Source organism: Amblyomma mixtum, chromosome 1, assembly GCF_055824585.1.
Source record: "Amblyomma mixtum isolate Tamu chromosome 1, ASM5582458v1, whole genome shotgun sequence".
NCBI classification, from domain to species: Eukaryota; Metazoa; Arthropoda; class Arachnida; order Ixodida; family Ixodidae; genus Amblyomma; species Amblyomma mixtum.
In genome coordinates this window covers 89,205,325-89,233,302 of record NC_143012.1, presented here as the reverse complement: position 1 = coordinate 89,233,302, position 27,978 = coordinate 89,205,325, and the positions used below count along the sequence as shown (strand labels likewise).

Below are 27,978 nucleotides of genomic sequence, written 5' to 3'. Positions count from 1 at the left end.
CGTCGAACTTCTCGCACTGAGCATTCGTAGGCGGCATCCTTCCCCAAGAGTGATGCGCAATAGCCTAATCACTAGTCGTGAAGCTGGGGGTCTCGAGTTAGCCTAGGCTTGAAGAAGGAACGGAAGAAACTAGTGAGGCGGAGGACCATCAACCAGTTAGCGGTCGCAGGGAAAGCAGAGGAAGTCAGGATCTCGGTGCAGGACATATACTCGGCTTTAACTGGGGAACACAACCTTAATATTCAAGCAGTGAAAAGTGATCTCAAAGCTATATTGTCACGTAGTGGTGACTGCAGTCCGGCGAACAGGTAAACAGCGAGGATGTCTTCGAAACGGAACTCTTTATTTGGGCTGACTTGTGCCCGCAAAGAACTGAATCACTCGGCGGCGGCGGCGTAGCAACAAGCGTGCTCGGCGGTCGTCGAACAGAATGCCCGCCGCTGTCGGTCGTGCTCTTTTTAAAGCTGATAGCGAGCATTCGAGATAAAGCTTGGGAAGTTACTAGAACATTCTGGCACCAACTAGAACCGGCTCCGTCCGCATGCGATCAATCGAGATAATTCTAGGCGCGTCTTGCGTCACAAACGAAGCGATAAAGCGGCGTGCCGGCAGCCTTGAAGCATGAACAAATAAACACAACAAACAAACGCTACAAAGATTCGCGGCAATATCATTACGGAATGCGCAATAAAGGTAGGATGGTTAGCCAGGATACCGGCAAGTTTTCTGACGAGAGGAGAGATCTGATCAAGAAACGCCAAAGCATGAAAGCCTCTTAATTCCGAAGACAGGACAGAAATGGCAGTACTATCAAAGCTAAGGAATAAGTGCAAGGTAATCGACATAAGGAAGTTTAATATGAAGAAAATCGAGCACGCTCTTAAGAACGGAAGTAGCCTTAAAGCGATGAAGAGAAATCTATTGATTGACAAAAATCAGATGTATGCATTAAGAAACAGAGGGAAATGTCATTAGCAATATAGATAACAAAGTAACCGGAGATTTCTACACAAATCTGTACAGTAGCGAATGCAATCAGGACGTTAATGAGATAGGAAGTAGCGCAAAGCACTGGGATATTCCCCCAGTAACGAAAGAGCAAGTGAAGAAAGCCCTAGGTATAATGCCAAGGGGGAAAGCAGCTGGTGAGAATCAGGTAACAGCAGATCTGTTGAAGGACGGTGAGGAGATTCTGCTAGAAAAACTAGCCACCCTGTATACGCAATGCCTTGTGACCTCTAGCGTACCATAAGCTTGAAAGAACGCTAAGATAATCTTAATTCATTAGAAAGGAGACATGAAGGACTTGAAAAATTGCAGACCAACCAGCTTACTCTCCGTTGCCTACAAGGTATTTACTAAGGTAATCGTAAATAGTCAGGAGAACCCTAGACTTCAATCAACCAAATGATCAGGCAGGCTTTCGTAAAGGATACTCGATAATAGACCATATTCACGCTATCAGTTAGGTGGTAGATAAATGCGCAGAATATAACCAACTCATGTATAGCCTTCTGTGGAAACTCGGTGGAAACTGCCGCAGTCATGCAGGCATTGCGGAATCAGGGTGTGGAATAGTCTTTTGTGAAGATACTGGAAGATATCGATAACGAATGCACAGCCACCATAGTACTTCATGAAATCATTAATAAAATTCTAGTAAGGAAGGGCGTCAGGCAGGGAGACACGATCTCGCCAGTGCTATTCGCCGCCTGTATAAAAGAGGTATTCAGATGCTTGGATTGGGAACAGTTTGTGAAAAGAATTATGAATGCCTTAGTAATCTGTGATTCGCCGATGACATTGCCTTGCTAAGCCACTCAGGACGTGAACTGCAAAGCATGATTAATGAGTTAGACAGGCAGGGGAGAGCGGTGGGTCTAAAAATTGATATGCTGAAAATCAAAGTAATGTACAACAGTCTCTAAAGGGAACAGCAGTTTACAATTGGTTGTCAGGTGCTGGAACTGGTGAGGGAATATTGACCGCAGATTTGGATCACGAGAGTGAAACAACCAGAAGAATATGTGTTCGTTGGCATTCTCCGGCATCTTTTTAGACGTGTTTTAGATACGCGTCACGTTGTTAATTTGTGTTGTTCTTTTGTGTGTGTTTATGCTCCTGCCCCATGTCTTCAGTCTCCCGGTTTTTCCACCCCTGTGGGTGATTATTAGAATAACGCCTGCCATCTTCGGGCGAGTGCCACGGTTTCGTCATGCCCATTCGCACCCCTCCCTCCTTCCTCTTCCCTACATAAGGCGCGGATCGGCCTTGTGGCAATAAAAGTGGATAGTCAGCGCATTGTGTGTCTTTGTGTGTCTTCATTCTCGTCCATTGTACGCCAGCGCTGTGTTTGATAAGTATGCTCTACCAACTCGCCCAGCATTATACCTTGCTCAGAATTTGTGCCCTTTCAATTTTTCACCAGGGCTGTATGCACGTGCAGTTATCGAACCTTCCCGGGTCGTGATGACGGTGGCCGCCCGGGACGCGTATTGAGGAGGGCTTGCGCTCTTCAAGCGAAAGCTTCCAAGTACTGGGCGACTGTACTGTAGCAGACCTTGTGTGACTCTGTCGTCATCCGCACGGATGCACCCTATGACTTTTCCACGATAAGGAATACAATGTGGGCAATCGGTGCCTGTCTGATTTGGGGGTGTGACATGTTGGCATCCAAAGAAACATTCGATCGGGCTTCGATGCGGCACTCTGTAAGGATGATTCCGCGCAGAATTTCCATCGAGAAAGTAAGGACCCCACCTATTGCACTCTGCCCGCTTTCAAACGCACTTCATTCAAGAAGAAAAGTGATTTTAATGCTGCGCATCATATTGCCTGCGTTCAAGCGCCAACATTATCCGTGTGACGTCATTCAGGAACCCCTTGGACAAGTTTCAGACGCCATTCGTTGTAGTAAAATCCATCTTTGGTCGGCTTTGCTCGGCTTCAGGCTTTTCCTCGGATTAAATCGTTGGAGTTCCTTTATTTGTGCGTTTATATACGTGATTAAGCTGTGGTATACGCACAAGAAGTCCAGCAGTGTCACGTTGCGCTTATTCCGGGATACGCGCATCCTCAGTCTAAATAAATTCGTCTTAGTACCGCTTTAGTCAAAAGAATTTCGTCCTTTTTATGCCAAAGCGAGGCGAGCGAGGGAAGAAAATTTAAGCTGCTCTTGCGTTGAGAGCAGTTTCGTTTGCTGAGTGGTGCTCCCAAGCGATCACGTCGCTCGAGGTTGCCCATGGCGAAGAATGAGGCGGTGGCGTCGCAGTTGTATGACGCCGCCGTCATTATCATCATCATCGCCAGCCTAACTACGCCCACTCTGTCTCCAAACGTATGTAGAGTTATGCAGTCGCCAAATATCATTACGTCCTGGTCTGTTCACTGCGCTGCATACTAGCAGTTGACTTGATCCCTCGAACTGGCCTTCTCACGAACCCGCATTAAAAGCACCGTGCTTGTGAAGAAAGCGTTTTCTGACTGTGTTCTAGGCTCGAACCGTTTTAGCAGACCGCAGAATTGCCCCGCATCTGACAACGAATGGCTCCATTTCCGTGTGACGTCAAAACGCTCTTCCCCGTCTTGATGCTTTGGTGAAAGGAATTGAAAAGCCTTGTCGTATTTTCCCGTGGCGTCATTCGTTTTAGGGAAACTCTAGGGACGGAACGGAGAACGCTGGGGGAAACAACGAGGAGAGGGAAGGGCGAGTGGGAAAGGAGGAGAGAGAAAAGGGGAGGAACGGGAAAGGAGCTGGACATTGACCTTGAAAGCAGAGGCTGCGATCGACGTTCGTGCGAAACTGCGTCTCGCTGCTTCTGGCGCTTCTCCAATCGGAGATACGAAACCGTGGTTGTTTGCCTCAGAGGGAGGCTTTCTCAGCATGCCGGACGCATTTGGGCGCGAACCCCGTGTTTTCCGCGGCATCCTCTTCCTCCTTTCTTCCCCCTTTTTCCCTTTTAGGGAGTGCGGGGGAGCGATGTTCCAGCGTGCGACTCATCTGCCCGCTGTCGGCGGGAACAGGTAGTCGTATGACGTGCTCGCTTGAGGCGCCGGCATAGTTGGTGCCGCTGTGGAAGGGTGGCGCCACTATACGCTTTTGCAGCGCGGCGACTGCCGGTTCGCCTGTAACATAGTATAAGAACATGTAATATCTTCGAAGCTGTCGTCGCCAGACTCCGGGAGCGTTAGTGCTGCGGTCGCAGCTGCGGAGACACACCGGCGTCAGAATGCAAAAAAAAAAATGGAGAGGGGGGGGGGGGTGATGGCGTTCATCTCGGTGTTCAAAGAGTAAGCTATTAAGAGATCGTCCTCGGTGCCTCAACCGGGTGGCGGGGCCAATCGAAGGGGGGCGGCATTTCGTAATGCTCGCCCCTTTCTTCGTTGCCGGCGAGAGATGAAGAGGTGTGCGTGTGTGTGCTGGCGAAGCGAGCCGGCAGGGGAGAGCGCCGCTATTTTGGTTCGGCCGTGTTGCTATTCTGGGAAACGCATTGGACGTTCTCCTTGTCTTCTTCTCCTCGGCCCTACTCTCTCACCCTCCCCCCTTGTCTCCTCGCGCTTTCGTCACGGCGGAGCCTCCCATTTAGTGCTGCTGCTGTTTTTTGTGACTGCGACTCTGAAAAGGCGTCAGCGTTGTTGCGCCCCCTTCTCCTCCTCCGCCGCTTCCATGGTCGAGGCTGTGTGGGAGCAGCTTGCAAGGGCACCAACGAAAATTATAAGCACGAACAAAAAAAAAAAGGAAGAAAGAGTGAGGCTAAGAAAGCATCGCGTTTGTTTGTTTCTGGGCGGTGTTGTCCAAAATTAAACTACGGAATTTATCGCCGTCACTGGCTCCTTTTTTTATTTCTTCTGCTCTTTGTTGGCCGCCGGGGCCATTACGTTCGTCTGCAACGCTGCAGACGTCAGGTTTTGAGACGACGTCTGCGTCTTGTCCCTGCTGTTTTGTTTTTGTTTGTTTGTACATCTGCCGTCGCCAGCGAACTTGGCGCCATTTCTCGAGTGGGCGCCGTCTGCGTTGTGTGCAGCGCGGAGGAATTTCGTCTGCTGCGTGCGTGTTTCGCGCAGAAGACTCTGTTGCGGTAAAGAAGAGGGCCTTCGCGAGGGTGTATAATTAGAGATGGGAGTTTCCCCTCTGCCGTTGATTTCGTTCACGTTGCGAGCGTTTTGATTCATCGCGTATCGACGCGTTCAGGGGTCTCCATCGTAAAACGGGGCGAAATAGGAGGCCGCTTTGGCTCAGCTGGGTGGCTGTGGAGGAAGAGGTGACGAGTGTGCTAATAGGTGCATTCCGGATTTGATTAACGTATTTCGTTTTTAAACTGGCGGTATCGCAGAAACTACCCCCGTCTGCGCCCCCATTTTCGGTCATGTGATTTCTCAATGTCGTATCTCATCCTGTGACCGTATTTAACTGTCTGGGTCACTGACGCGTCTGCATGTAAGCGGTGTGCATTTCTGCGCCAACACTGCAAGGTCATGTTTTTTTTTTTTTTTCTTGGAGGGGGGGGGGGGGGGAATCTTTTCTGGTAACCGTGGTCGTTCAGGCGCAATACTTCGTTTTTATTTTTTTTTTATTTCTCATGCCGGTCGTTGCCTTTCGAGATTGATTAGATTTTTCGCTACATTTCTCAAAGACATGCGCACGTATGCCTGTTTCTTTTTTTGTTGTTTTCTGGCGTCGTTGGTGCCGTTTTTATAATTGGACTTAATATGAGAGAAATAAGATTTACCTGCGAACCGTCAAAAAGATTGCTCACATTTAGGGAACGAGCGCGGTTCGGTGCCCGTTCGGTACCGCGTTCTTTTGGTTTTTGCGCAGTAAATACCCACTCGACCCTCCATCCCTATGTGGGGAATCGGAAGGGGATAAAATGGACCCGAGCCGAACACTCAGCGCGGTGAACGGTGCATTCTGGGAAAGAACAAAACAAAAAAATGGAGCAGGTGGGGGAACTTAGGTGAAGAGGAGGGATGGGGTTAGTAAAGTTCGCGGGACGGCGTAGGGAAGTGTCCTTTTAACGAGCAGTGGGCGTAATCCGGCTGCTGCTTATTATGTGACGAAATTGGGAGTGAACTCCGAGCGACTATTTTGTCCGTTTCGGTTCAGCATTGTGTGTGTGTGTGTGTGGTTCGGGGTTAAACGACCCTTGCGGCGGCATTGGCGGCTCGGCCCATGAGCGTGACCTCATATCCCCCGTGACGTGCGTTGTCGAGCTGTGCGCGAGGGGAAAAGCGGCGGCAAGATGGGGATGCGTGAAAGGCCCGCGCTTCTGGTGACCCTCGCAACATTCTGTCTGTCATCCCGCACCGTCCCCGCCGCCAGACGGCGACTCTTTGTCGGCCGGGGATGTTTGTAACTGCCACGATCGCGAGGGCGTGGCCTTGAACCCGCCCGCTTCTAAAAGGGAGACGGAACTTGCCGCTGTGTTTGTCACTCTTTTCTCTGTCAGTTCGTGCTTTGGTGTGCTAAGCCACCTAGCCCAGCAAGTTCGAGTCGTTAATTACGCGCCGGAATTTGAGGCACGTACTGTCGGCGGTAACCGAAATTTATTAGTAAAACGTAGCGCTGAAGTTTGTTGGCGAGTGGGTTCCGAGGGCAGAAGTGATCGATAATCGCTACACTCTACAACATTGCGTGGGAATGTGGGGGGGGCAAATCGAACGCTCTGGAGACGGAAAACACGTCTCTTGAGTGGTGGGAGGCGCTCCTGACCAGCGGTAACCTGAAGCCTCTGACAACAGGTCCGCAGGGCAGAACAAGCCAGTGGAGCCCTGGAATGAGGACCCTACCCATAAGATCGAACAACTCCCCTTCTTTTTATTAAAGTTTTTCCTCCTCGTCCTCGCTAATTGTTGCACTTCTTGAATGCTCTGATAGATTCGAGGCGTCGTCTGCACAGCTACTTTGTGTGTGTGTGTGTGTGTGTGTGTGTGTGTGTGTGTGTGTGTGTGTGTGTGTGTGTGTGTGTGTGTGAAATAACCGCAGTGCTACTCGAGCGCTTACCCCCATCACTAGACAAAACGTGCAAATATGTTTATCGTTGTAATCGTCGTCTGTTAGGGTTTGAATACCGTCGTCTGCGACAGGTTGTGCCCGCGCGGTTAGCGTGCTTGCAGGCCATAGTTGAGAAAGCGAGAAAAGATAAGAGTGACAGAGGGAAAAAAAAAAGACACACTCGTAAAGGCGTCGTTGCTAGACAACGGCTGCCGCCGCCGCCGTTGCCTGGAAGTCACGTGACGGGACGGCGAGCCAATCGCGCGCGTCGCCGGGGCAGCAGCGCGGAGTCCGTACTCTGGTGGCGGAGGTGGTGGTGGGGTTACGAACCTCTCGCGGTCCGCGCTCGCGCCCAGCAGTCTTCCCGAAGGAATGGCGGCGGCGGGGCCACCGCTCGCGGTTCTCACCGGCGGCGGCAGTTGCAGCAGTGACGCGGAGTTGCGCAGTTCAGCCCGGAGCGTCCTCGGAACTGGCCGGCACCCTTCCACCCGAGTCGGCTGCAGAGTGGCGGGCGACGGTGCAGTGCGCGAGGGTGCGACGCGCGGTTGAAGCAGCCAGCCCCCCGTGGTTCTTGTGCGAACAGCGGCGCGGGCTCCGGCGAAGGCTTTCTCTCTCTCCCGATCGCGGCCGCCGGGATATATTGTTCGCCTCCTCGCCCGCTCCCTACGCGCCTTTTCTTTTTCACTTCCCCCTTCGCACCGGACGTGTTCCTGCCTGCACGCACACCTGTCCAAGGGACGGCATGGACGACGAATGCGACGCGGCCGCGTCGTCCTCGTCCGTCGGTCTCAGCGGCGCGAAGGAGGTAACGGCATGGAAGGATGCGTGTTGCAACGCTTTTTCGGGACGCGCCGCGGGGCGTGATGGGGAAAGAGGCGAGGGAAGTGGGGAGCGCGGGACGGGCGGTCCGTGCACGCGAGCAGCGGCAGCTCGGGAATGACGGGAGCGGTGGTCGGGACACATTGTGTACCTCGTCCGGCATCGCGGTTTTGCACAAGCTGCTCTTTGGGTGGGCTATTTGAAGCCATCGTATTTTTAACTTTGCCCTCTTAGGGAAATGTTTCGCTGGAAACTAGGAAGCAAGTGTTTGTTAATTTTCAGACGACATGCTTTGCTGTACTGTCTGTAGCAACTTTTAAAAAGAGATAATTCCTCCATAACATCATATGATGAGGCCAACTCTTTTGGTGCCTTACATTGACTTGTCCTCTACCTCCATGGTGATGCTTTTTGTTTATTTTCATGCCTCCCATGTAATATCGTTTTGATAAGGCTTCGGTATGTTTAACACATTAGTGGGTGGTCTACAACAGTACTATAATTACAGGCATAAACTTGTGCTTGTTATCTATGAACGACCTTTCTTGTATTTGCCTTTTCTGTGACAGTCCTGTGGTGCTGTTTGTCCATTTCATTGAAGTTACGCATTGTGCACTTCTGGCATCACTGAAGGCAGATTGGCTGACCATCGCTAGAGGACATGTATCTGTTGCCGTTTTTCTTTAACCGAAGAGACAACATCCTTGCGTTTGTTCTTCTATGGAACAGATATTTTATTTGTGTTGTTGAAGGTTAAATAATCATTTGTATAACTGCAACTGCTGCACTGTGCCAACATGCGGGGGTTGATACTTAGGGAATTCCATGACAATTATTTGCTGTTGTGCACATATGTCTGCACGCACAAAAACCAGGTAAAACGTATTTTTTTTCTTAACCAAGGCTCAAGGATATTTTTGCTTAGCACAAGTAACCTGCTTTCATCATGCTGAAGCAGCTGTGAGCTCTGAATTAAATGTCATTTGAGTCTTTGTGAGCAAGTGCTGACATGTCAGCTCTGAGGAGAGATCCCTTCTGCATGGGTACAAGCAGAGAATTAGGGCAGCCGTCTTTACGGAGTTTTTTTGGTACCATGTGGCACGTTTTTTAACGCTTAAACTTTTTTTCAGCTCAATCGTTTGGGCCAGACATTTCTGTTGATTAAAAGAAAGGAGGCTTTTTTCGGATGTCATGGTCTCTGATGTCAGTGACTCAAAACTTTTGCTGTTCAGGGCACAAGGTTGTGGTTTCGGTACATAGCCACTGTGGTTGGGGAAGGCAGAATGCAAAAGTGTCTGTGTGCTGAGATTTTACATGTTAATGAGCATCGCGTGGTTTGAAATGAACCTGGAATGCATTTTTGAAATTTGAGACTGGAAGCACAAAAGGCCACGGGGACAGTGAAGAAGCACCTCTTGAAGAGGGTGCACTCTGACTGCCTTTCTGTTTGTGAATCACAATGCAATCATCCTCCTATCCAGGAAAGTACAGACCAGATTCACATAACTGAATAGACAGAAATGAATGCTGGATGTAATTGGGCATGCACACATACATGTTTTGAAATGCCCACCTTTTTGGCTCAGTGGCTTTGGCATTCACCTGCAAAGCCCGAGATGGCTGTATAGAATCACCACCACGGTGGGTGCTTTTCGACAGAGGCGAATAGCGCTCATGAGCTGTGCGATGTCAGCGCACTTAAGTACCCCAGGTGGCGTAAATTAATCTGCAGTCCTTCACTACAACGTCCCTCACAGCCCATGCGTCGCTTTGGGGTGTCAAACCCCACATACCATATCAATTTTAAGGCTTAGAGTTCACGTCAGGAGCAAAATCCGCTGTCCGATGTGAAAAAATTTTCTGATTGGCCGAGGAAGGTCACACGACATTCTGACATCATCGCAGTGTGCTTTGTTTTTGTGAGGTAGCATTGCAAAATTCTTCGTGCTTCCATTTTCCTTGTTTTAAAGGTGAACATACCAGGCTTGCCTGTTCATCTGTGTGGAGCTCCCCAATACATTGTCCCTTGTTGCTACTGTTGGGTGCATGGGACGTGAGAAATGGCGTGGAAGTGCGTAAAAGAAATGCGGTGGGAGGAGTGCGAAATCGAGGGGAAATGTGGTGCGGCCACTGGCGAATGTAGTCGGGCGGAAGGGAGGGAGGGAGGGCCGGTGTCGGTGCTGGGGTGTCCCCTCCTCCTCTGCTGCTGCGTTCGAGAGGGAAGACGAGCAGGGCGGCCTTCCCTTTGCAGCGAGCGTCTTGCTGCTGCCATGTGGAATGCTGCGGTGGAGGGGACGCCTCGACCGGCACCAACGAGGACAGCGGGCAGGACGCCTCTCCCCTGTCGCCGCCGTCACCCTTGCCCCCACCACCCCAGGTCTCTTCTCTCTTTCTCTCTCTCTCTGTCTCTGTCTCCTCCACACCCCGCCTGCTATGTGTGTGTTTGTGTTTGTGCACCTCGGTTCCGGAGCCAAGTAGAGCACAAGGTAGATGGCTTGGAACCATGGCGTCAGGTTCTACATCCACTGCCAGAGGCGCCGCAGTCAAAGTCCATGTTCGAACCCAACCGTGGCGGCCACGTTTCGATGGAGGCTGAACGCAAGAGACGCCCGTGTGCTGTGCGATGTCAGTGCATGTTAAAGATCCCCAGGTAGTCGAAATTATTCCAGAGATCTCCACTGCGGCACCTCTTTCTCTCTTTCTTCTTTCACTCCCACCTTCCTCCCTTTCCTGACGGCGCGGTTCAGGTGTCCGCCGAGATATGTGAGTCAGATACTGCGCCATTTCCTTTCCTCAAAAACTAATTTACCAAAGTCCCAGTTCGGAATGACCGCGGAAATTTCCGTTGTTGGTGTCGGTAGCAACCTCCCTGTTGTCCCAGTAGAGCCGGTTCGGTCACAGTGGCAGGTGAAATATGGTAGAAATTGCTCGTGCTCTGAAAAGAATTCCTTGCGTCACAACACGTTGTGGTCAAAAAGTACTTGAAGGATAGTAGTCATCACTGGTGTGATGACCGAGTGTTCTCACTGGGTAGTTTTGTTGGGAGCTGCAATTTCTTGAGCTCGTTTTCATGTTTTGCCTTCACTAGAGCAGGGCCTGTCGAGTTGCACTATGGCAGGGCAGGTGGACAGTTAGGCAGCCAATCGCTACGAGGTATTTTGCACTGACGCTGGCACTGTGTAAAGCATGACGTCACTCCAGCATTGCTGCACCTTTGAGTGAGGCATTCCTGCCTAGTTCGTTTCTTACTCATGTATAGAGATAGCTGCATTATAATGGAGGTGGAGTGTTGGAGTACCTCCTGTCGAGACGAGAGCTCGCGCTAGCGACAACAATTCTCATTTTCCATGTGCTTCACCCATGGTTTTCTACTCATGCGGAAAGAGCCAAACACTTCTGTCCCGTGTGCCAGGTTGGTACCGATTTTGGTACACTGCTTAATTGAGTGTCAGCTATGGTTCCAAGTGCATCTGCATTCCACCATCTGCTTCCTTCCACTTTCGAGAATCGGTGTGCACCTTTTTGTTAGTTGTTTTGATGTGTGTTAGGACGTTGACGGCCCTCCCCCCCCCCCCCTTTCTCCCCTTCCCCCCCCTCAGTCTTCCGACCCCTTTTCTCTTCGGACCCCGGGAGACATGCACGTTGTGTGGTGGCATGAGCATAGTGCATGGAAACATAGATGTTGGATGTTGTGGAATGGTGTTAGTGTTGTTGAATGTAATAAGTGAAGGAAGAGACGGTCACTGGTGTCGTACCTGTCAAGGCCTGTGGCTATATGTGGTACCTTTTGTAGAGGTGCACTGAATGTTGTACATCCATTTGCTAACATTAAACTGAACACAACAAGGTTTCTTTTTCTTTTTCACTTTTTTTTACTCCAGCCATAGGGCATAGGGTTTTTGTTTGGCGCATATTGGACACACAGGAAAGATGTAGAGAACATATGTTTTTAGGGAGGTGTACAAAAAGGGCTGCAGTGCTCAAGTGCTCAAGCTCTTCTCTTTGGCCTTGCAGAGAATTTAGGAATTGTAGACAATCTTTTCTAGTCATGCTGCTTCAGCTAGAGTTACTTCGCATTCAAAGCTTTATTAAAATTGCAGGGCTATTAAAATACTGCCTGCTAATGATGTAGCTAGTAGGTCACCACTTCTGACTTATATTGGGTTTTGCAGGTTAATTGGCAAAATTTGTGGGCACCTGTAAAGGACAGAATTCGAGCTCGAAGTTGCTTTTGCTGTTCGAGAGTGGCAAATTTCTGTTGGGGAATGAGATGTTGGTAATCATGGTGGGGCCTGTGTTACCTTTAAGTGCACCCTCTATGATTTGTCTTTTCTTTTTTTTTTCTTTTTTTGTGGTCGTGTTGTTTTCCCCGCCAGTGTTCTGTGAAACCTACTTGTCCTGTCAGTCTCTCAACTTGGTTTCCTGTCCCCTGAACGAAAGAAACATTCTCAGGACGCTGCGTTTTTGGTCGGGGGCTGCGTTGCATCAGACTTTGCATTTACAAAGCAACAAGTCGAAAACTGAAAAGGGGGAGGTCTTCGGTTGGCCACACCTTAAGCACTGGAGGCTGCATTGGCGAGTGTTACACTTAGCAAGCCGACATATTAGTGTTATTTTGCTCAGCCGAAGCTGACACCTTTCTCCTCTTTTGCCTTTCTCTCTCGTCAGGAGAAAAAGCTGAGCTCGGGGTCACTAGGAAGCGGCGATGCGGCGAGGCCGAAACAGGTGACGGTCACACACCCCGGGACGACGAAGCCCAAGCCGACGTCCAAGAAGAAAGGCTCCATCCAAGCCGATCTCGTGAGTCTCACCCTCAGGTGTCGTGGATTTTGCTTGGTAAACAGAATCATTGGAAGCGTTACAAACGTCGAGGTTGGTTGCTTTTGCGAATTCCATCCGTAATTGCATACTGGAGTGGAAGGCACAAGCATGAGCGTTAAAACTGTTGACACCAGTGCTAGTACTGTTGGCAGCGAATGTTTCTATGGGATGTGTGCACTCGGGAATAAATTTACTGCATTACTTCTTTGTGGCGCAGCTGAATGATATTCGTGCCAGTGCACGGAGCATACATGCTCCCTCATACTTGCAGGCATTTCAGCTGACTGACTGGCATGATGTCTTCAAAATAAATTCCCTTTCCGGGCATCTGCATTCTGTAAATTTGAGCAGCTGACCGTGCACCTTGAAAGCATCCGCATGGAGAAAACAGATTGGTGATGTTTTCAGGCAGTCCTAAGCACCATTAGTGATGTTTTGTTTTTTTAATTTTGTCAGGTAGAACTGTTATTAAGCCCTGAGCGCCCGTTGTTTGAAGTAATGACAGTTTTTGAACTTCGTCGGGTAGAACTGTTATGGAGCCCTGGGCGCCATTGTGTGAAGTAATTACAGTTGTTGAATTTCGTCAGGAGGTAGAACTGTTGTGGAGCTGTGGGCACCAATTGTTTGACGTAATGACTTCTTATGAACTTCGTCAGGTAACACTCTCTGTGAAGTTAGACTGGCTCTGTCCGTACTACAGTCGTACTACGTACTCTGGCCGTACTACGTCGGCCAGAGAACTGGTGCTGGAGTGATGCATGATGTAGTGCCGTGTGTATTTGCACTGTTGCTGATTGGCTGTGGCTGCTGCAGAGAGCTTGGCTGTTAAGCTGTGATGAGTAGGATTCGCATGCTCGCTTCTGATTCCTAATTTTCCCGTGTGCGTAATCACACATTAGCGCGTTCTCAGTATACTTTATGCTGTGTGTTGTTTGGCTGGCTGCTTTTGTGTGCTTGAGTGCGAAGGAATTGTTGCTTTGATGAGCTGAGAGCTTATGTCCGAGTTGCGTCACCATGGTTTGATTTTCTACCAAACCTCATTCTATTTCCCAGTAAAAAAGAAACCATTGGGACCAGTTGGACATTCCAAATGGAACTAATTGGACATTCTCATTGGTTACAATTGGATTGCCCAATTGGAACCAATTGGTTCCAGTTGTGTATTTAGCCACCCGACCAATTGGACCCAAATGGATCCAACTGGACTAGCCAATTGGACCCATCAGGCCAGGCAGTTATTTCACCCAGAAAATATTCACAAAATATGTTATGTTCATTGAGAGAGGTAGCTAAATGTTTGTGAATAATATGCTCTAGAATCTTGGATAAATATTTCTAAAACTTAACATATTTTAATGGTCAAAAGGAAAACTGATTTATGAGGACTGCAGGGAGATTCTGTGCCTAGTCCCAATCAACAATTTTCTACGGAATTGAAATTAACATGCTTTTATGGAAATCAAAGCCAACAGACACACATACATCAAACACAAGCAACACACTAGTAGCATATATTAGCTCAATATATACATCCAGAGAATATACTTCTGCTCCAACTTATATACCTAATTTATGAGGCTCTCATGCTGGGGCCAGTGATGCTTGCCAACTGAGCACAGTTACTTAATTTAATTTCAGCTCCAGTGGTGGTGTACATGATGAATACAGTTCAGTAGGTTAAGCTGCTGATAGCTCTTATTATAAGAACCATATTAGTTCTACCCTTTTTGTCAAATATGCAAACATTCATTGGAGAAATTGGGTGCACTTGGGTGGTTCAATTCGATGCAATGGGTTAGACCAATTGGGCTCACTAATTGGAAACCCAACTGGTAATTTTGGATAGTCCATTTGGAACACCCAATTGGAACCGGTTGGAAACTCAACTAGTCCAATTGGAACCAGTTGGAAATCCAATTGGTTCCAATGGTTTTTTTTACTGGGTTGTGTATTCGGGACTTTTGAGTTACTGGCCCCTTTTCATCAGGTGTGGCTCTGAGCCTTATCCAAAAGGAGTTTGTAACCGATATTACAGCTGTAAGGGGCTCCGCTGCACAATAACATTTTATAGTAGAAGATCTTCGACATCCACTAAATTTGCCTCAACTTGTCTCAACTCTTGCTTTGCCAATATCAAAAGTGTGCTTACTGCATATCTGTGCTGTGGCACCTCGACTACACAAGTTTAGAAGTCTTTGCTGCGCGGCAGTAAGGAATGTGATCTTAAATTGTCATACTAGGCGTGCTACTCTTGCTGTCATCTCTGAGATTATACGAGACGTTAAAACACCTGAGAATAGGTTCTGTGGTCACCGTAGTCTTGAGGGTCTTTATTAAAATCTCGCCGCAGTCGGATCGGGCAAACAAGATGAAAACTTCCAGATCGACTGTAATTTCATCCTGGTTTCTTAAACAACTTGCACTGACAAGACAGTACATTTTAAACTATGCATCCCTTCCTCCAGTGTTTTTAGGGGAACTGCCAATGTGGAGCAGATTTGTAATAAGGGAGTAATTGCTCATTGGCCTCCACACAAGCATAGTCGTATGGCAAGGCAAAGAAAAGCTGTGCAACTTTCACACAAACTTTGTATTTCGAGCACATTTCATATTACCCCGTGTTCTGAGGACCTGGACAAATTTTTCTTCAGTGGAAAAATTTCTGTTACAGTATTGAAGAAGTGTAGCTTTTTGGGCCAGTTGGTGCATGGTAAATGGAAAACCAACGGAAAGGACGCAATCACAAGCAGGAGAAGTACACAGGACAACGCTGGCTTTATAGCTTTATAGCTATATAGTTTTAAAGATATAAAAAGCTGTATAAAGCTATATAAAGCATAATAGCTTTCTTTTGTAGCCATATGGCTGAACTTTGGTGGATGCAAATGAATAATTACTCCCTTGCGAACCCCGGATAGTCTGAAGTAATCTGGAGCCCTCCACTACGGTGTCTAACGTAGCCCATGTGCCGCTTCGGGATGCTAAACCTCATACACCATATTTCACGCATCCCCTTTTATAAGCCGAGCTAAGCCCACTGCAGCGAAAAATCCACTCCACATCTCTGTTTCATCCAGAGTTTCATCACAGGCATCCGGTTGAGCCCCCCTATGGAAGTGAAAACATTTACACATTCGTTTTGCGTCTAACTTCAGACTGCATTGCTGTATAGCTGCAAACACGGTTGGCTGCAGTTGTAAACAAGTTGCTTTTCTTGCACAGGTGATTTGGCTTGCCCCGGCTCTTTGCACTGCCTGGCTGTTTGCGTGCGCACGTGTTTTGGTGCCGTTTGTTGTTGTTGTTTACTGACCCCCTGCACCTTCTCTTTCCCAACATGCACGCCATGCCCGTCTCCTCCCACCCCCCTCCTGTCCTCTTCGTGTCTGCGTTGGTTGACCCCGCCCCACCTCGAAAACGAAAAAAAAAATGATGTGAAACGGAATGTGCGCACACTGCAGCTGTACGCACAGTGTCAGAGCTCGTCGCAGCGCATCATGGCGGGGGTGAAATTTAAGATGGACGAGTGGCTCAACAACCTGTCGAACAAGGTCAAGACGGTAAGGAGACACCCCCCCTCCCCCTCACACCCTTCCCTACCCTCACATTCTCCATGCCTTGCCCCGTGGATGTGTTGTGGGTGCATTTCTAGGGCCTTTATCAGTCCCGCACGTTAGTGTGGACGCCTTTCACATGTAATAAGGGAGTGATTATTCATTGACGTCCACCCGAGCGCAGCCGTACGGCTACAAAGGAAAGCTGTACAGCTTTCTCAGAAACTTCGTAGTTAAAGAAAAATTCGTCCTGGTCCGGGGCTCGAACCCGGGACCACCGCTCCACCGGAGCAGTCGAAGCAGTTGGCTGCGCTTGGGTGGATGCCAGTGAGTAATTACTCCCTTATTACAAATCTACTCCACCTTGGGGGATTCCCCTAAGCATTTGACCAACCTTTCACATGCTCAGGACACCTGACAATGTAGGTGCATAGACACGTCACTTTTGGGTGCTTGTTTTCTTCTTTGTAATGAGGCTTAAGGCATTATTATACACGGATTACCACTTAGTATTCTCCTACAACCGCGGAATAATTTACAATCGAATTTCTTTCTTGTGCTGTTTCAGTTTCGGTTTCAACAGCCGAGCAACTACTGTCATGTTAGAGTGTCATTATAGGCCACGTAATGCATGAAAAAACTAATATAATCGTTGCTTCTACATTCGTTGTCATTCGGACTCTTGAGCAAGGCTGTCTTCAGCACTGTAGTGAATTGAAACGATGAAGCTGCAATTGCAGCTTTTCCATGCCTCGCGTGACATTGTCACGGGTCGTTCAAACGACGCGGGTCGTGGGGACACTAGAGGACCAGGACCACAGGAGAGCAGGCGCCAGAGACAGTCCAAGCGGTCGCGGCCGGGCTCACGAGCGATTCCCCACCGAGCCTCTTCCTCTTTGCCGGCGATCGGCCTCCCGGCTCGTTGAAGATGACGTTAAGTGGAAAATAACAAATAACACACATGACAATATAACCACACTATGCCACAGTCATCATTCGGCTCTTGAAACCGAAACAGCATGAGAGGAAATTGTGATTATAAATTATTTAGCGGTCGTAGGAGTTGCTAAATAATTTCCGGAGCCCTTCAATACGGTGTCCCTCATAGGCTGGGTCATTTTGAGACGTTAAACCCCCATAGACCCTAAACCACGTTGACGTCACAGTCATTGTTTGGCTGTTGAAACCGAAACAGTGTGAAAGAAAAATTTTATTATAAGTTATTTCGCAGTTGTAGGTGAGTACCAAGTGGTGATTCATGCATAGTATTTTCTGCATCACTGCAAAGAACACATGCCATCAAAATATTGCCTCCAAGTGTTTGGCAAACTAGCTTAAACGTTTCTGGTGTTAATTAGAAGCCTGGTAATTATGACCGTGAACCAAATGGCACAACACCTTGCGATTCAATGGTTTGGCCATCACTATAGTTGTGCACCACATTTGTCGCAAAGATTTGAGGATGAGTTCTGGGACTCATTCGCTTACGGGAACATATATCAACGCCATTGTGACAGGGTATCAGTCGTTCTTACTGGGTGGGCTGTTTGGGTTTGTACAGTTGTCCTTATTCTTATGACATTGGTACGATATCTACATATATTAGATGTATTACAGAATACAATAAGCAGGGTGTATCTTTTATCAAGAGAACTTCTTGCTGGGCTAGTTGGTAATTCATTGTAAAAGTAAAGGCGTCAAAAACCACACACACACACACACAAAACAAGAGAACGGGACAGAGCGCCCCCTGTAGGCGCTCCGTCCCGTTCTCTTGTCTTGTGTGTGTGTGTGGTTTTTGGCGTGGCTGTTGTTGCCAGCCTTCCCCATTTGACACTGGCATGAACAGAATAGAGACTGCCATATTTACTTGCGCAGTGGATGCACCTGCTATTGCTGTAAAAAATATACGTATTCAGCCATATATTACCCCATTTAACGATTCCACTCACAAAATTTTCATGGCAACATTTTTTTGGGGGAGAAAATGGATCATTACGCAAATTAGTGCCATAAGACCGTGTTGCTAATGCAGATCGTTTTCTTGCTGCACACTTAATAAGCTGCCTTATTAATGTTGACTCCTCATAAGTTGAGGAAAGAGCACAAACATTTCATTCGCTGACTATGCAGTGGTCACACACTTGTCATTCCTCGTTAATGCATTAAATAGGTATTCCTTAGTTGTTCGTAAATTGCTGAAAAAGCAGTATTTGAACTGATTTGTCTTCAGTGTGTGCATGACGTGTGCTGTGACTGTACCACATCGGTGTGTTGTGCATGGTTTGATCTGGCTGGGCATGGCTTCCTCCTTGCTTTTTTTATTATGTTATTGGATTTTTTCCTTGCCTTTCTGTGTAGTAAGCGTGAAGTCACGCAGTTCCTTGAATGATGTGTCTTTGTGGCGTTGTTGTGGCACAGTTAAGTGTGAGGATGTCTGTCTTAAATGTCATTATGTTCCTCATTCGTCGGCTCTTACATGATGTCAGAAATAGACCCAGTGTGAGGGTTTGCTTTCACCCTTTGTAGTCCAGCTTGTGCGACACATTATCAGTGCCGCACTGCGTTTATATGGGAAGTGCGGAGAGGGGTCAGAGTTGATGTGCAATTTCTTCTTCTTCGTCTGTTCTTTGGATTTTTTTTTTTCTGTGGAGCTTAGGAACGTGTTGTAGTCAGCCCCCATTTTTTACAGCACTGCCTCACTGGGAGTTGTAATGTCTCAAATTCTACAAAAGATGTGCTCCGTTTTAGACAGACGATAAGATTGTTGGCTTACTAGATTGCTGCTCGAGTTATTGAAATTCACCGTATTGTAAGTTTGTTGCATCGAAAGATCCCGATATCTGAGGCACAGGGAAACTTGTTTCATACTTGTTCCTTGGGGTTTTTTTTTTTCGTTGAAAAATGTTATTAGACTTGTCCTGGTGCCTTTGAACAGTGTGTATACTTCTTTTTTTTTAACCTGTGCGCTGTTGTTAAGAATGCACTGTTATTATTTAAAGTACGTTACCGTTCATCTAGTGAGCTTTACTGGGCAGGGTTGAATTACCTGTTTATTCCTGAGTCTTTATTGATGCATATTTTTGTAGTGTCCAGAAAGCTAAAGTAATGTCCAATAGTCTCAGAAGGGAACGGCAGTTTACGATAGGTAGCGAATCATTGGAAGTGGTAAGGGAATATGTGTACTTAACGGCAGGTAGTGACTGCACATCCGGGTCATGAGAGGGGAAATAACTAGAAGAATAAGATTGGGGCTGGAGCGCATATGGCTGGTTCTCTCAGATCATGAATGTTAGCTTACCAATATCCCTGAATAGAAAAGTATACAACAGCTGTATCTTACCGGTACTCACCTATGGGGCAGAAACGTGGAGGCTGACATAGAGGGTTCAGCTTAAGTTAAGAACAACGCAGCGAGCTGTGGAAAGAAAAAATGATGGGTGTAACGTTAAGAGATCGGAAGCAGGCGGAGTGGGTGTGAGAATAAACGTGGGTTAATGACATCCTAGTGTAAATCAAGAGGAAGAAGTGGGCTTGGGCAGGGCATGCAATGCGAAGGCAAGATAACCGCTGGTCCTCAAGGGTAACGGAGTGGATTCCAAGAGATGGCAAGCGTAGCAGGGGGCGGCTGAAAGTTAGGTGGGTGGATGAGATCAAGAAGTTTGCGGGAATATGGTGGCCGCAACTGGCGAAGGAGAGGGTTAATTGGAGATACATGGGAGATAACTCTGCCCTGCAGTGGGCGTAGTCAGGCTGATGATGATGTTATCCATGAAGGGTTTCCATACTCTGTTATTGTCGTGCATTCTTGTTGTCTTTTAAATCTGCAGGGGGCCCAAGTCCTGTGCAGCAGATTAGCTTGCCTTAGCCCTCAGCTGCATGATTTTTCAAATCGAGGAAATAAGGTTGCTGTTCCGTACTCTAACTGCTGCACTCCATGGCGTTGCTGCTAGGCGGCGCCAGCAGTCGGACCTTAAGTGAGCATGTTGTGAAACTTTGGCTTCGGGAAGGAGCAGTTACAGAAGGACACTTGTAGCTCCTGCAGTGGCATTGAACGGACGCTGCTTCAAGAGTGCAGGTGTTGGCTCCCTTGCCTGTTCTTATGACGTGCTCGCTGCCCGTCTCCAACAATGCCCGTGTGATTTGCAGGATGTCTCCAAAGAGCTGTGCCGCTGTAGGGACCAGGGTGCTACCCGCCTGGACCTCAGCAAATCTAGTGTGAGTGGAGAAGGCCTCTGGTCTGCTTGCATGGCTGCAGTTGTGCATGCCCTTTAATGAACTTGTACTCTGTGAACGTGTACTCTGTGAACGTGTACGTGTCAGTGAACTTTATAGGAACGTGTACGTGCCAGTGGGCACATTCCAGAACGAAAATGGATTAGTCACTTGACCACTCATCTACCCATGCGCCATCATCCTTACTAGTGATGCTGTCGCCATCGTTGCTGGAGTCCCCGCAGCACGTCGTTCTAACGTGGTCATCCAGCAAAATCTCGCACTTCACTAACAACCGCATCATGACATTGCGTGGAACAGCGGAAAATTATGCCTCACTGCATCCGCCACTCCTGCATCACCTATTCCGAAATGTCAAACTTGCAGCCTGGCGCACAATTATTCATTTCTTTGGCTTAAAAAGTAACAGCCATCTTGATCGTAGCCGTGAACGAGCGCCGAACCCTTACTGGACCTGGAGCACCAGTGACGATTGGCTAAGCACTACATTAGAAGCTGGTAAAACGTTGCCAGCAGCCAAATAAAATGCATCCAACAGGGCCAAAAAGAAACTATGCTTGAGTGGCGTTGGCTCTTCCATCAGCTACCGACACTCCACGGAAGCGCTGCCATTCCGAGTGGGGACCCCCACGATTGAAACAGTGGCCCTTCCATCAACTATCAACACTCCCTTGAGCACCGAGTGCGCTACTGCAAGTTAAAAAGAAAAATCCTTTCAAACAGCTGCACAGGAGAGCTGAATGCTACTGGGCAGAGCCGTAGGGCAGACTTAAAATTGCAACCACGCTGTAGTGTCCGATATCTCGTTTGTCTTACCTTTATTTATGGCGCTATGCTTTGGTTTCAACTGTAAGTTGACCCCCCCCCACAGTTCGGATTTTCAAATTTGTAAAAAGGGGTCAACTTAAATCGTGTGGATATGATAGCTTGAGGGAAGGATATCAGTTCACAACAGAGGATGTAAATGCTTAAAGCAGAGCAGTGGGACTAAGTACTAGTAAGAAGGAACTGGAGTAATGTTCAGCAGTCTTGGAAGGGAAGTAGGCTTAGTGATAGGCAGTGAAGTGTTGGTAGGTCTATCTCTGGCACGCAGTGACCGCAGATCAGTCCCACGAGAGTGAAATAACTGTGATGAAGAGCACTCTCGGGTCGGGGATAGGAGCTTACCCTGGGGTGTGTTTCAGATCACGGTGCTGCCGTCGTCGGTGCGGGAGCTGAGCCACCTGCTGGAGTTCTACCTGTACGGCAACAAGCTGTCGACGCTGCCCGACGAGCTGGGCAGCCTGGTGAACCTGCAGACGCTGGCCCTGTCCGAGAACTCGCTCACCACCCTGCCCGACACCCTGGTCAACCTGCGGCAGCTGCGCGTCCTCGACATCCGCCACAACAAGCTCAACGAGGTATCATGGCTGAAGCTGCGCCTGTCCAATTGCTCTCTGCAATTGCAGAGAGTGTGTATACACAGCACGGTTGGCAGAAAACAGCTGAGCCATATTTCATTTTTATCCGGGAACCCTCGAGCCAAAGGTAGCTTGGAGAGTCGTGTAAAGCCTCTGTAGTCGTGTTTTTTTTTTTTTTTATTCAATACTGCCAGCCGCCTTTTGGTGGCCAAGGCAGGAGTGGGGATACAATTGCACAGTGCTTTGTCAACAGCAAACAACGACAAAAAAAAAGAAGGCCTGCAGGTAGGCAACAAAATCTCTGCCAAACAACTCAGATAATAGACGAGTAACAAACACTTTACATTAAAATACAAAACAACATGCGACAAGGGCAAACTCCAGAATCGAACCAAATACCCTAACTTGACCGGCTGGGGTTGATTGCAGATAAAAATGTTTCGGCTGACGATAAGGTGACCAGTTCGCGAGGTAATGCATTCCAATCAGCTATCGTTCTTGGAAAGAACGACAGCTTGTATGCAGTGGTTCTGCATTTGGGAACTACAATTGTTTTATCGTGTTTGTGCTGAGTTTGTCGTGTTCTGTTATACTGCATATAAGCGTGAAAGTCTATTCTGGTGTGATTATTGACGATGTCGAATAACATTTTCAAGCGATGCATTTTGCGACGAGATTCCAAGGTGGGCAATCCAGAACGGCGAAGAAGATCAGATATTGATACATGTCTTCTGTAGGCGTTGAAAATGAAGTATAGTGCTCTTCTTTGTGGTTAATGCCTTGCTGAAGGGTGTAATAGCATTACCACTTCTTTAAAGGGTTTCTGCTATGCTAAAACTGTCTGAGTGAAGCCAACGTACAAGGGTGGGAGACTCATTTCCCCCCCATAGGAAAATGCAGTGCACTAGCACAAACACGAGGAAAGAAGGGACGAGACACAGCACTCATGTTTGTGCTAGTGGGCTGCTTTTTCCTAGAATGCCGTACCAACTCGCCCACCAGTCTGCGTTAATGCGCTCATTTTCCCCCCTGCTTGTGCCTTGCAGATTCCCGAAGTTGTGTACAAGCTGACGTCGCTGACGACCCTTTTCCTGCGCTTCAACAGGATACGAGAAGTCAGCGAGAACATAGCCAATTTAACGGTGAGGGCTGAAAGCGGGTCGTGCTCATTCGATGTCATTTTCGTCGAATGCCATTATATTTTCTCACGTGGAAGGAGTATAAGTGTTTTGGCAGCTGACAGAGTGACAACCTCGTTAACCCCTGAGTATTCTTCAGAAATTGATGCGATTGTTTCCTTTTAATTTTGGCGCACCAATTTTACGCCATTAGGTTTCCGAGGCATAGATTGTTAAGCCGTTTAACTGGTGTGAAGTCCGCCTTGTTTTAACCTACGAGTTTGTGCTGTATGGGTGGTTTGGAGAAAAGTTGCAATATGTGTCTATGGCACCACATTTGTTCACTTCACTTCATTTTATTCACCTTAAAGACCCCCTTCAGGGGGTATTACATAAGGGGTGGGTTAATATATTCAACAATAATAAATGCATGTCATTGCAGTACGATACAAGTGGTTACAGCTGATAAGAATGAAGATGGGCACATGATGGCGGCAACATCAGCGGGCAGGGCATTCCAGTCAACAATGGTGCGGGGAAAAAAAGGAACCTGAAAAGGCTGCAGTGCACGATAGAGGCCGGGCGGTCTGAAACGGGTGTGCAGTGCGGTGAGATATGCGGGTCAGCTGAGAAACGTAAGGTGTTGCACACAACTATAGGTGCACACAACTATGGCACTGCACACAACTATGGCAGGCAGCAAGCATCCCAGCATGCTCTGTCTTCTCCTTGTTGAGTTCTTATTGAGTGCTGTGTGTGTGTCCCTTAGAATCTGACGATGCTGAGCCTGCGGGAGAACAAGATCCGGGAGCTTCCGGCGGGCATCGGCAAGCTGACCCAGCTGGTCACCTTCGACGCCTCCAACAACCACCTCAAGCACTTGCCTGCGGGTGGGCCTTCTTCCCTCTTCCTCTTTTCTCTTAAGGGGGGGGGGTGGAGTGAAGTTCCTCTAGGTGAGCTGCATGCGCCCCCTCTCTCTCCCTCGATGTGTTGCTGTTGCAGAGATTGGGAACTGCGTGCAGCTGTCGACGCTCGATGTCCAGCACAATGAGCTGGTGGATCTGCCCGACACAATAGGGAACCTCATGGTGCTGTCCCGGTTCGGCATCAGGTACTCTCCTTCGCTTTGGTCTCTGCCTACCGAGCGGACTACGCGTGGGAGGCAAAGTTTTGAAATAGATTTTAAAGCGTGTTTCCTGGGTATATATTTGTATCGGTATTTTAAAATAATAAACAAAAACAAATATTGAGAATGTTTGGTTGTTTAAAATTATTTTTGTTGTTGTTATTAAAGCGATAACATTTAGGCTGCCGGCTCACAAAAAAATTTCTGGCTCCTACGTAACGAAATTATCTGATTGGTCAGTTCCCCGATGACATCATCAGGGTCATGTGATCCCGGTTGACCAATCGGAGAGCACCGTCAAATTTGAGATTCCCCACAGAACTCCTTTATATTTCGATGGAGATGCGTGACCTTGTGACACCATCACCACCTGCCCTCTGTGGAAGGTGGCAACCTACCACATTGAGTAACCACTGCACTACTGCACCAGTAGGGGTGTGAGGACACCCCTCTGTCTATGAATGCGAGCGAGAGAGTAGTGACACCAACACCACGTGACCACTAGTGGACCAGTCGTAGGGCATCACAAACTTGAAAATGGGAGGATCCCCGAAATTGCGGGCACCCCGTTCGTACCATGTAAGGGCCCTGGAAGGGACTCCAACCAGAGTTTTGGTGGGAAAATTGCTAGAGCATATGGCCGGTTCTCTCAGATCATGAATGGCAGTTTACCAATATCCCTCAAGAGACAAGTATACAGCAGCTGTATCTTGCCGGTACTCACCTGTGGGGCAGAAACGTGGAGGCTAACAAAGAGGGTTCAGCTTAAGTTAAGAACAACGCAGCGAGCTATGGAAGGGATAGGTGTAACGTTAAGAGACTGGAAGCGGGCGGAGTGAGTGAGGGAACAAACGCGGCTTAATGACATCTTAGTTGAAATTAAGAGGAAGAAGTGGGCTTGGGCAGGGCATGTAATGCGAAGGCAAGATAACCGCTGATCCTTAAGGGTAACGGAGTGGATTCCAAGAGAAGGCAAGCGTAGCAGGGAGCGGCAGAAATTCAGGCGGTCAGATGAAATTAAGAAGTTTGTGGGGATACGGTGGCTTCAGCTGGCGAAGGACAGGGTTGATTGGAGAGACATGGGAGAGGCCTTTGCCCTGCAGTGGGCGTAGTCAGGCTGATGATGATGATGATGATGTAGACACCACAGCAGGCAGCCTAAATGCTATAGTGTTTATTTCTTTAAAGATATGGTTGAAAAGGACCCCAAGTTTTTAAATTTTGGTTGATTTATAATGGCAAACAAAAATAGACCCACACTAATATGAGAGATAAAATAAAGTTTACCAGTAAATAAAGTTTATTTCTTGTTTGGTTTCCTGTTTAATTTGTTTACAAAACTAGCTTACCTCTTCCGTAGCATTCCCATTCATGCTCAGTGTTGTTATTTCCGCATCACATTTCTGGCTGCCCCCGTGTGATTGCAGGTATAATCAGCTGACAGCCGTGCCAAAGTCCCTGAGCAATTGTGTCCTCATCACGGACTTCAACGTCGAGAGCAACTTGGTGTCCCAACTACCCGTCAGTGGTTCCCCTTTTCCTCTCTTTTTTTTTTTTATTGCCTGTCATCTTTGCAACTGTGTGCATCCGTGTTTTCTTTCCTTTTCTTATTCATTTACTCACAACACTTCGCTGTCACGTGTTCCAGCATATCAGTACTGTGAAGACAAGGGGTTCGTGTGATCGCAAAGGTTCAACCTGTAGGCCTTGTGAATTAAAGACTCAAAAGCTACATGGCTCAGTAGGGAAGCTGTTGTCTCGGAATGCAGTGGAGTCCAGATATGTGGAACCTGGATATATCGAGTTGTTTTCTATATCGAACAGTCAGGAACAATCTCTTGAAAATTGTATGCAAAAGTGTTGCACTGTTGTTCGCATGTATCGAACTCGCGTCCAGCAGAACGTTCGATATATCGAATTGTGTGCCGTGCCTTTTATGTGCTGCTTCTTTTATCGGAGCTCTTCGGACCCTTTTCACACGCTGAGACAGATCGACTGTGCGGCCTTGAGCAGCTGCTGGAAGTGGTGGCTCTGTGAAACCATGCGACGAGGTGAACGTCGGGAGTATTTCGGGGTGACCTGCGGTCTCTTGTATTCATTTTCCACGCCACATCGCTGTCATGTGGTGAAGCCTACCTAACAAAGCCCTTACGGCAACCCCCGCCTGGCATACTTCACTGCCGGTGTCGTTGCTGAAACTAGCCGGGCCTTAGTTTTCATTTCATTTCATTTTTGTTTTTATTTGTTCTTAGTTTTCTGTGTACAGAAAGCTAGGGGGTCAGGAGCAAATGGTAATGCGTGCCTGACTAGGTCCCTAGACCCTTACTTTGTTCGGAAACAGTGCAATTTTCAGAACAAAAAACACAAACTTCGAACCTAAGGAATTCAAATGCAGCATCTACAAATACAGCACTAAAAGAACATGACACATAGAATAAATAAAGGAGGATTACAACAAATGCTTAATACTTCAAGCAAAACAGTAATGTAACTAATCAACAAAGCAGACATAATTCACCATGTAAAAGAACACACGCAGGTCTTGTACGGAAAGGGATCATGTATTCATAAATTGATAAGTGTTATCGGACAGAGGTCACCATTATTAAAGGGACAGTGAGGTGAGCACTATTAATATTTTTTTTATAGCAAATACCGATAGTTTGGCATTTCATGTCTTTGTTGCCACTTGGCCGGCAGCGAAAGATGCATTTATTTCTAAGAAACTTGGATTCGAAGTTGAAAAAGTTTTTCCCACCGCTCTGATTCAAACTTGGGATTCTCCTATGACGACACAGGACTAAGTGACGGGAGACATGACGTGCAGATGACGTAACGCAGACTCCGTGATTTCTGGCGGCCAGCAGTGCGGCCTAGCAGCAGCCGAAAAGAAAGCTACCGCCGGCCGCACGTTGAAGGCATCTATTGCGGCCATCGCTACAGTCGCTTTGCTTACATTTGCACTGGCGTTTTGCCAGCGTCACGATGGATATCGTTCTCGAAGTCGCCAACGAAGTTCTCGCAAATAGACAGCTTTAGCATACCGTGTACCATGGCCGTGTACCTTGTTACCGCTAGTGGAATACCGGGAGCCAGCCTACTGCGGATGAGCAGGCGCTGATTAACCCCGATGCTTCAGGCGCGCGCATAGCTGCCGGGCACGTGGCGCCATCTGGCGACGTCAAGGAGATTTGCGCATGCATTGGCTGCACCTCAGTGATTTGTGGCTTCTCGTGTTCTAGTGTTTCTAGAACCATTGGTTCTAGCAACACTGTTTGGTCCTATGACGTCATCACGCTTGTACTTGCGAGTTTGGCCTGTGGCGGCGATACCTGTATTTTGGTTCTTGCTCTTCTCTACGTTACAAGAGCTTTGTTGTCAGCATGAGTGGCGTTTTTGTAATCAGGAGCGGGTATTCTGTCGATACAAGCCAACTTCAATTTCTCCTCAGTGCCCCTTTAAGACATAAATTCATTAAAATGTGTCAAACAGCGTAACATTGCTCAAATAAACATGTAACTAAGTCTCTCTTAAACACTCTGGTTTAACAGTATCGAGCATCCTAACATGGGCACTGGCTAGTTCCAAACCATCTTCCTCTGTGGATTTGATGCAAAGCCGGTTGGACGTAGCAACGCCTAGCGAGCGGTGCGCTGCGAGCACGCCGGCGAGCAGCACGTCGCTGCAAGAACGCGTCAGGCGTGGTTGCAGTGTATTCTCGGTTCTAGGTTACACAAAAGCTTTTATATTGCCATTTTTTTGTATATCGAATTATCAATATATCGAAATATTTTGCGGTCCCCTTCGAATTCGATACATCCGGGTTCGACTGTAGGCTACTTTCAGCTAGTAGGCCTCTAGCATCTCTCTCCAGCTGTGTGTCGGATACAACTCCAGAATGCAGCGACAGATG

The 27,978-nt window shown here is 47.9% G+C and overlaps 1 protein-coding gene across 4 annotated transcripts in view; it reads left to right on the top strand.

Annotated features, from left to right (window-relative positions):
* The window catches only part of Sur-8 (leucine-rich repeat protein shoc-2), a 103,527-nt gene that overhangs the window by 60,056 nt on the left and 15,493 nt on the right, over positions 1–27,978 (top strand). For 2 of the 4 annotated variants that reach the window (XM_089554412.1, XM_089554402.1), the window contains exons 2-9: positions 12,482–12,613; positions 16,093–16,191; positions 20,335–20,403; positions 21,606–21,821; positions 22,868–22,963; positions 23,709–23,829; positions 23,942–24,050; positions 25,493–25,586. In XM_089554412.1, coding sequence (XP_089410538.1) covers positions 16,129–16,191; positions 20,335–20,403; positions 21,606–21,821; positions 22,868–22,963; positions 23,709–23,829; positions 23,942–24,050; positions 25,493–25,586 — 768 coding nt within the window. In that variant the 5' untranslated portion in view covers positions 12,482–12,613; positions 16,093–16,128. Of the gene's footprint in view, positions 1–7,586; positions 7,800–12,481; positions 12,614–16,092; positions 16,192–20,334; positions 20,404–21,605; positions 21,822–22,867; positions 22,964–23,708; positions 23,830–23,941; positions 24,051–25,492; positions 25,587–27,978 lie in introns of those variants that run through there. The other 2 variants (XM_089554409.1, XM_089554405.1) reach the window with 2 other exon arrangements.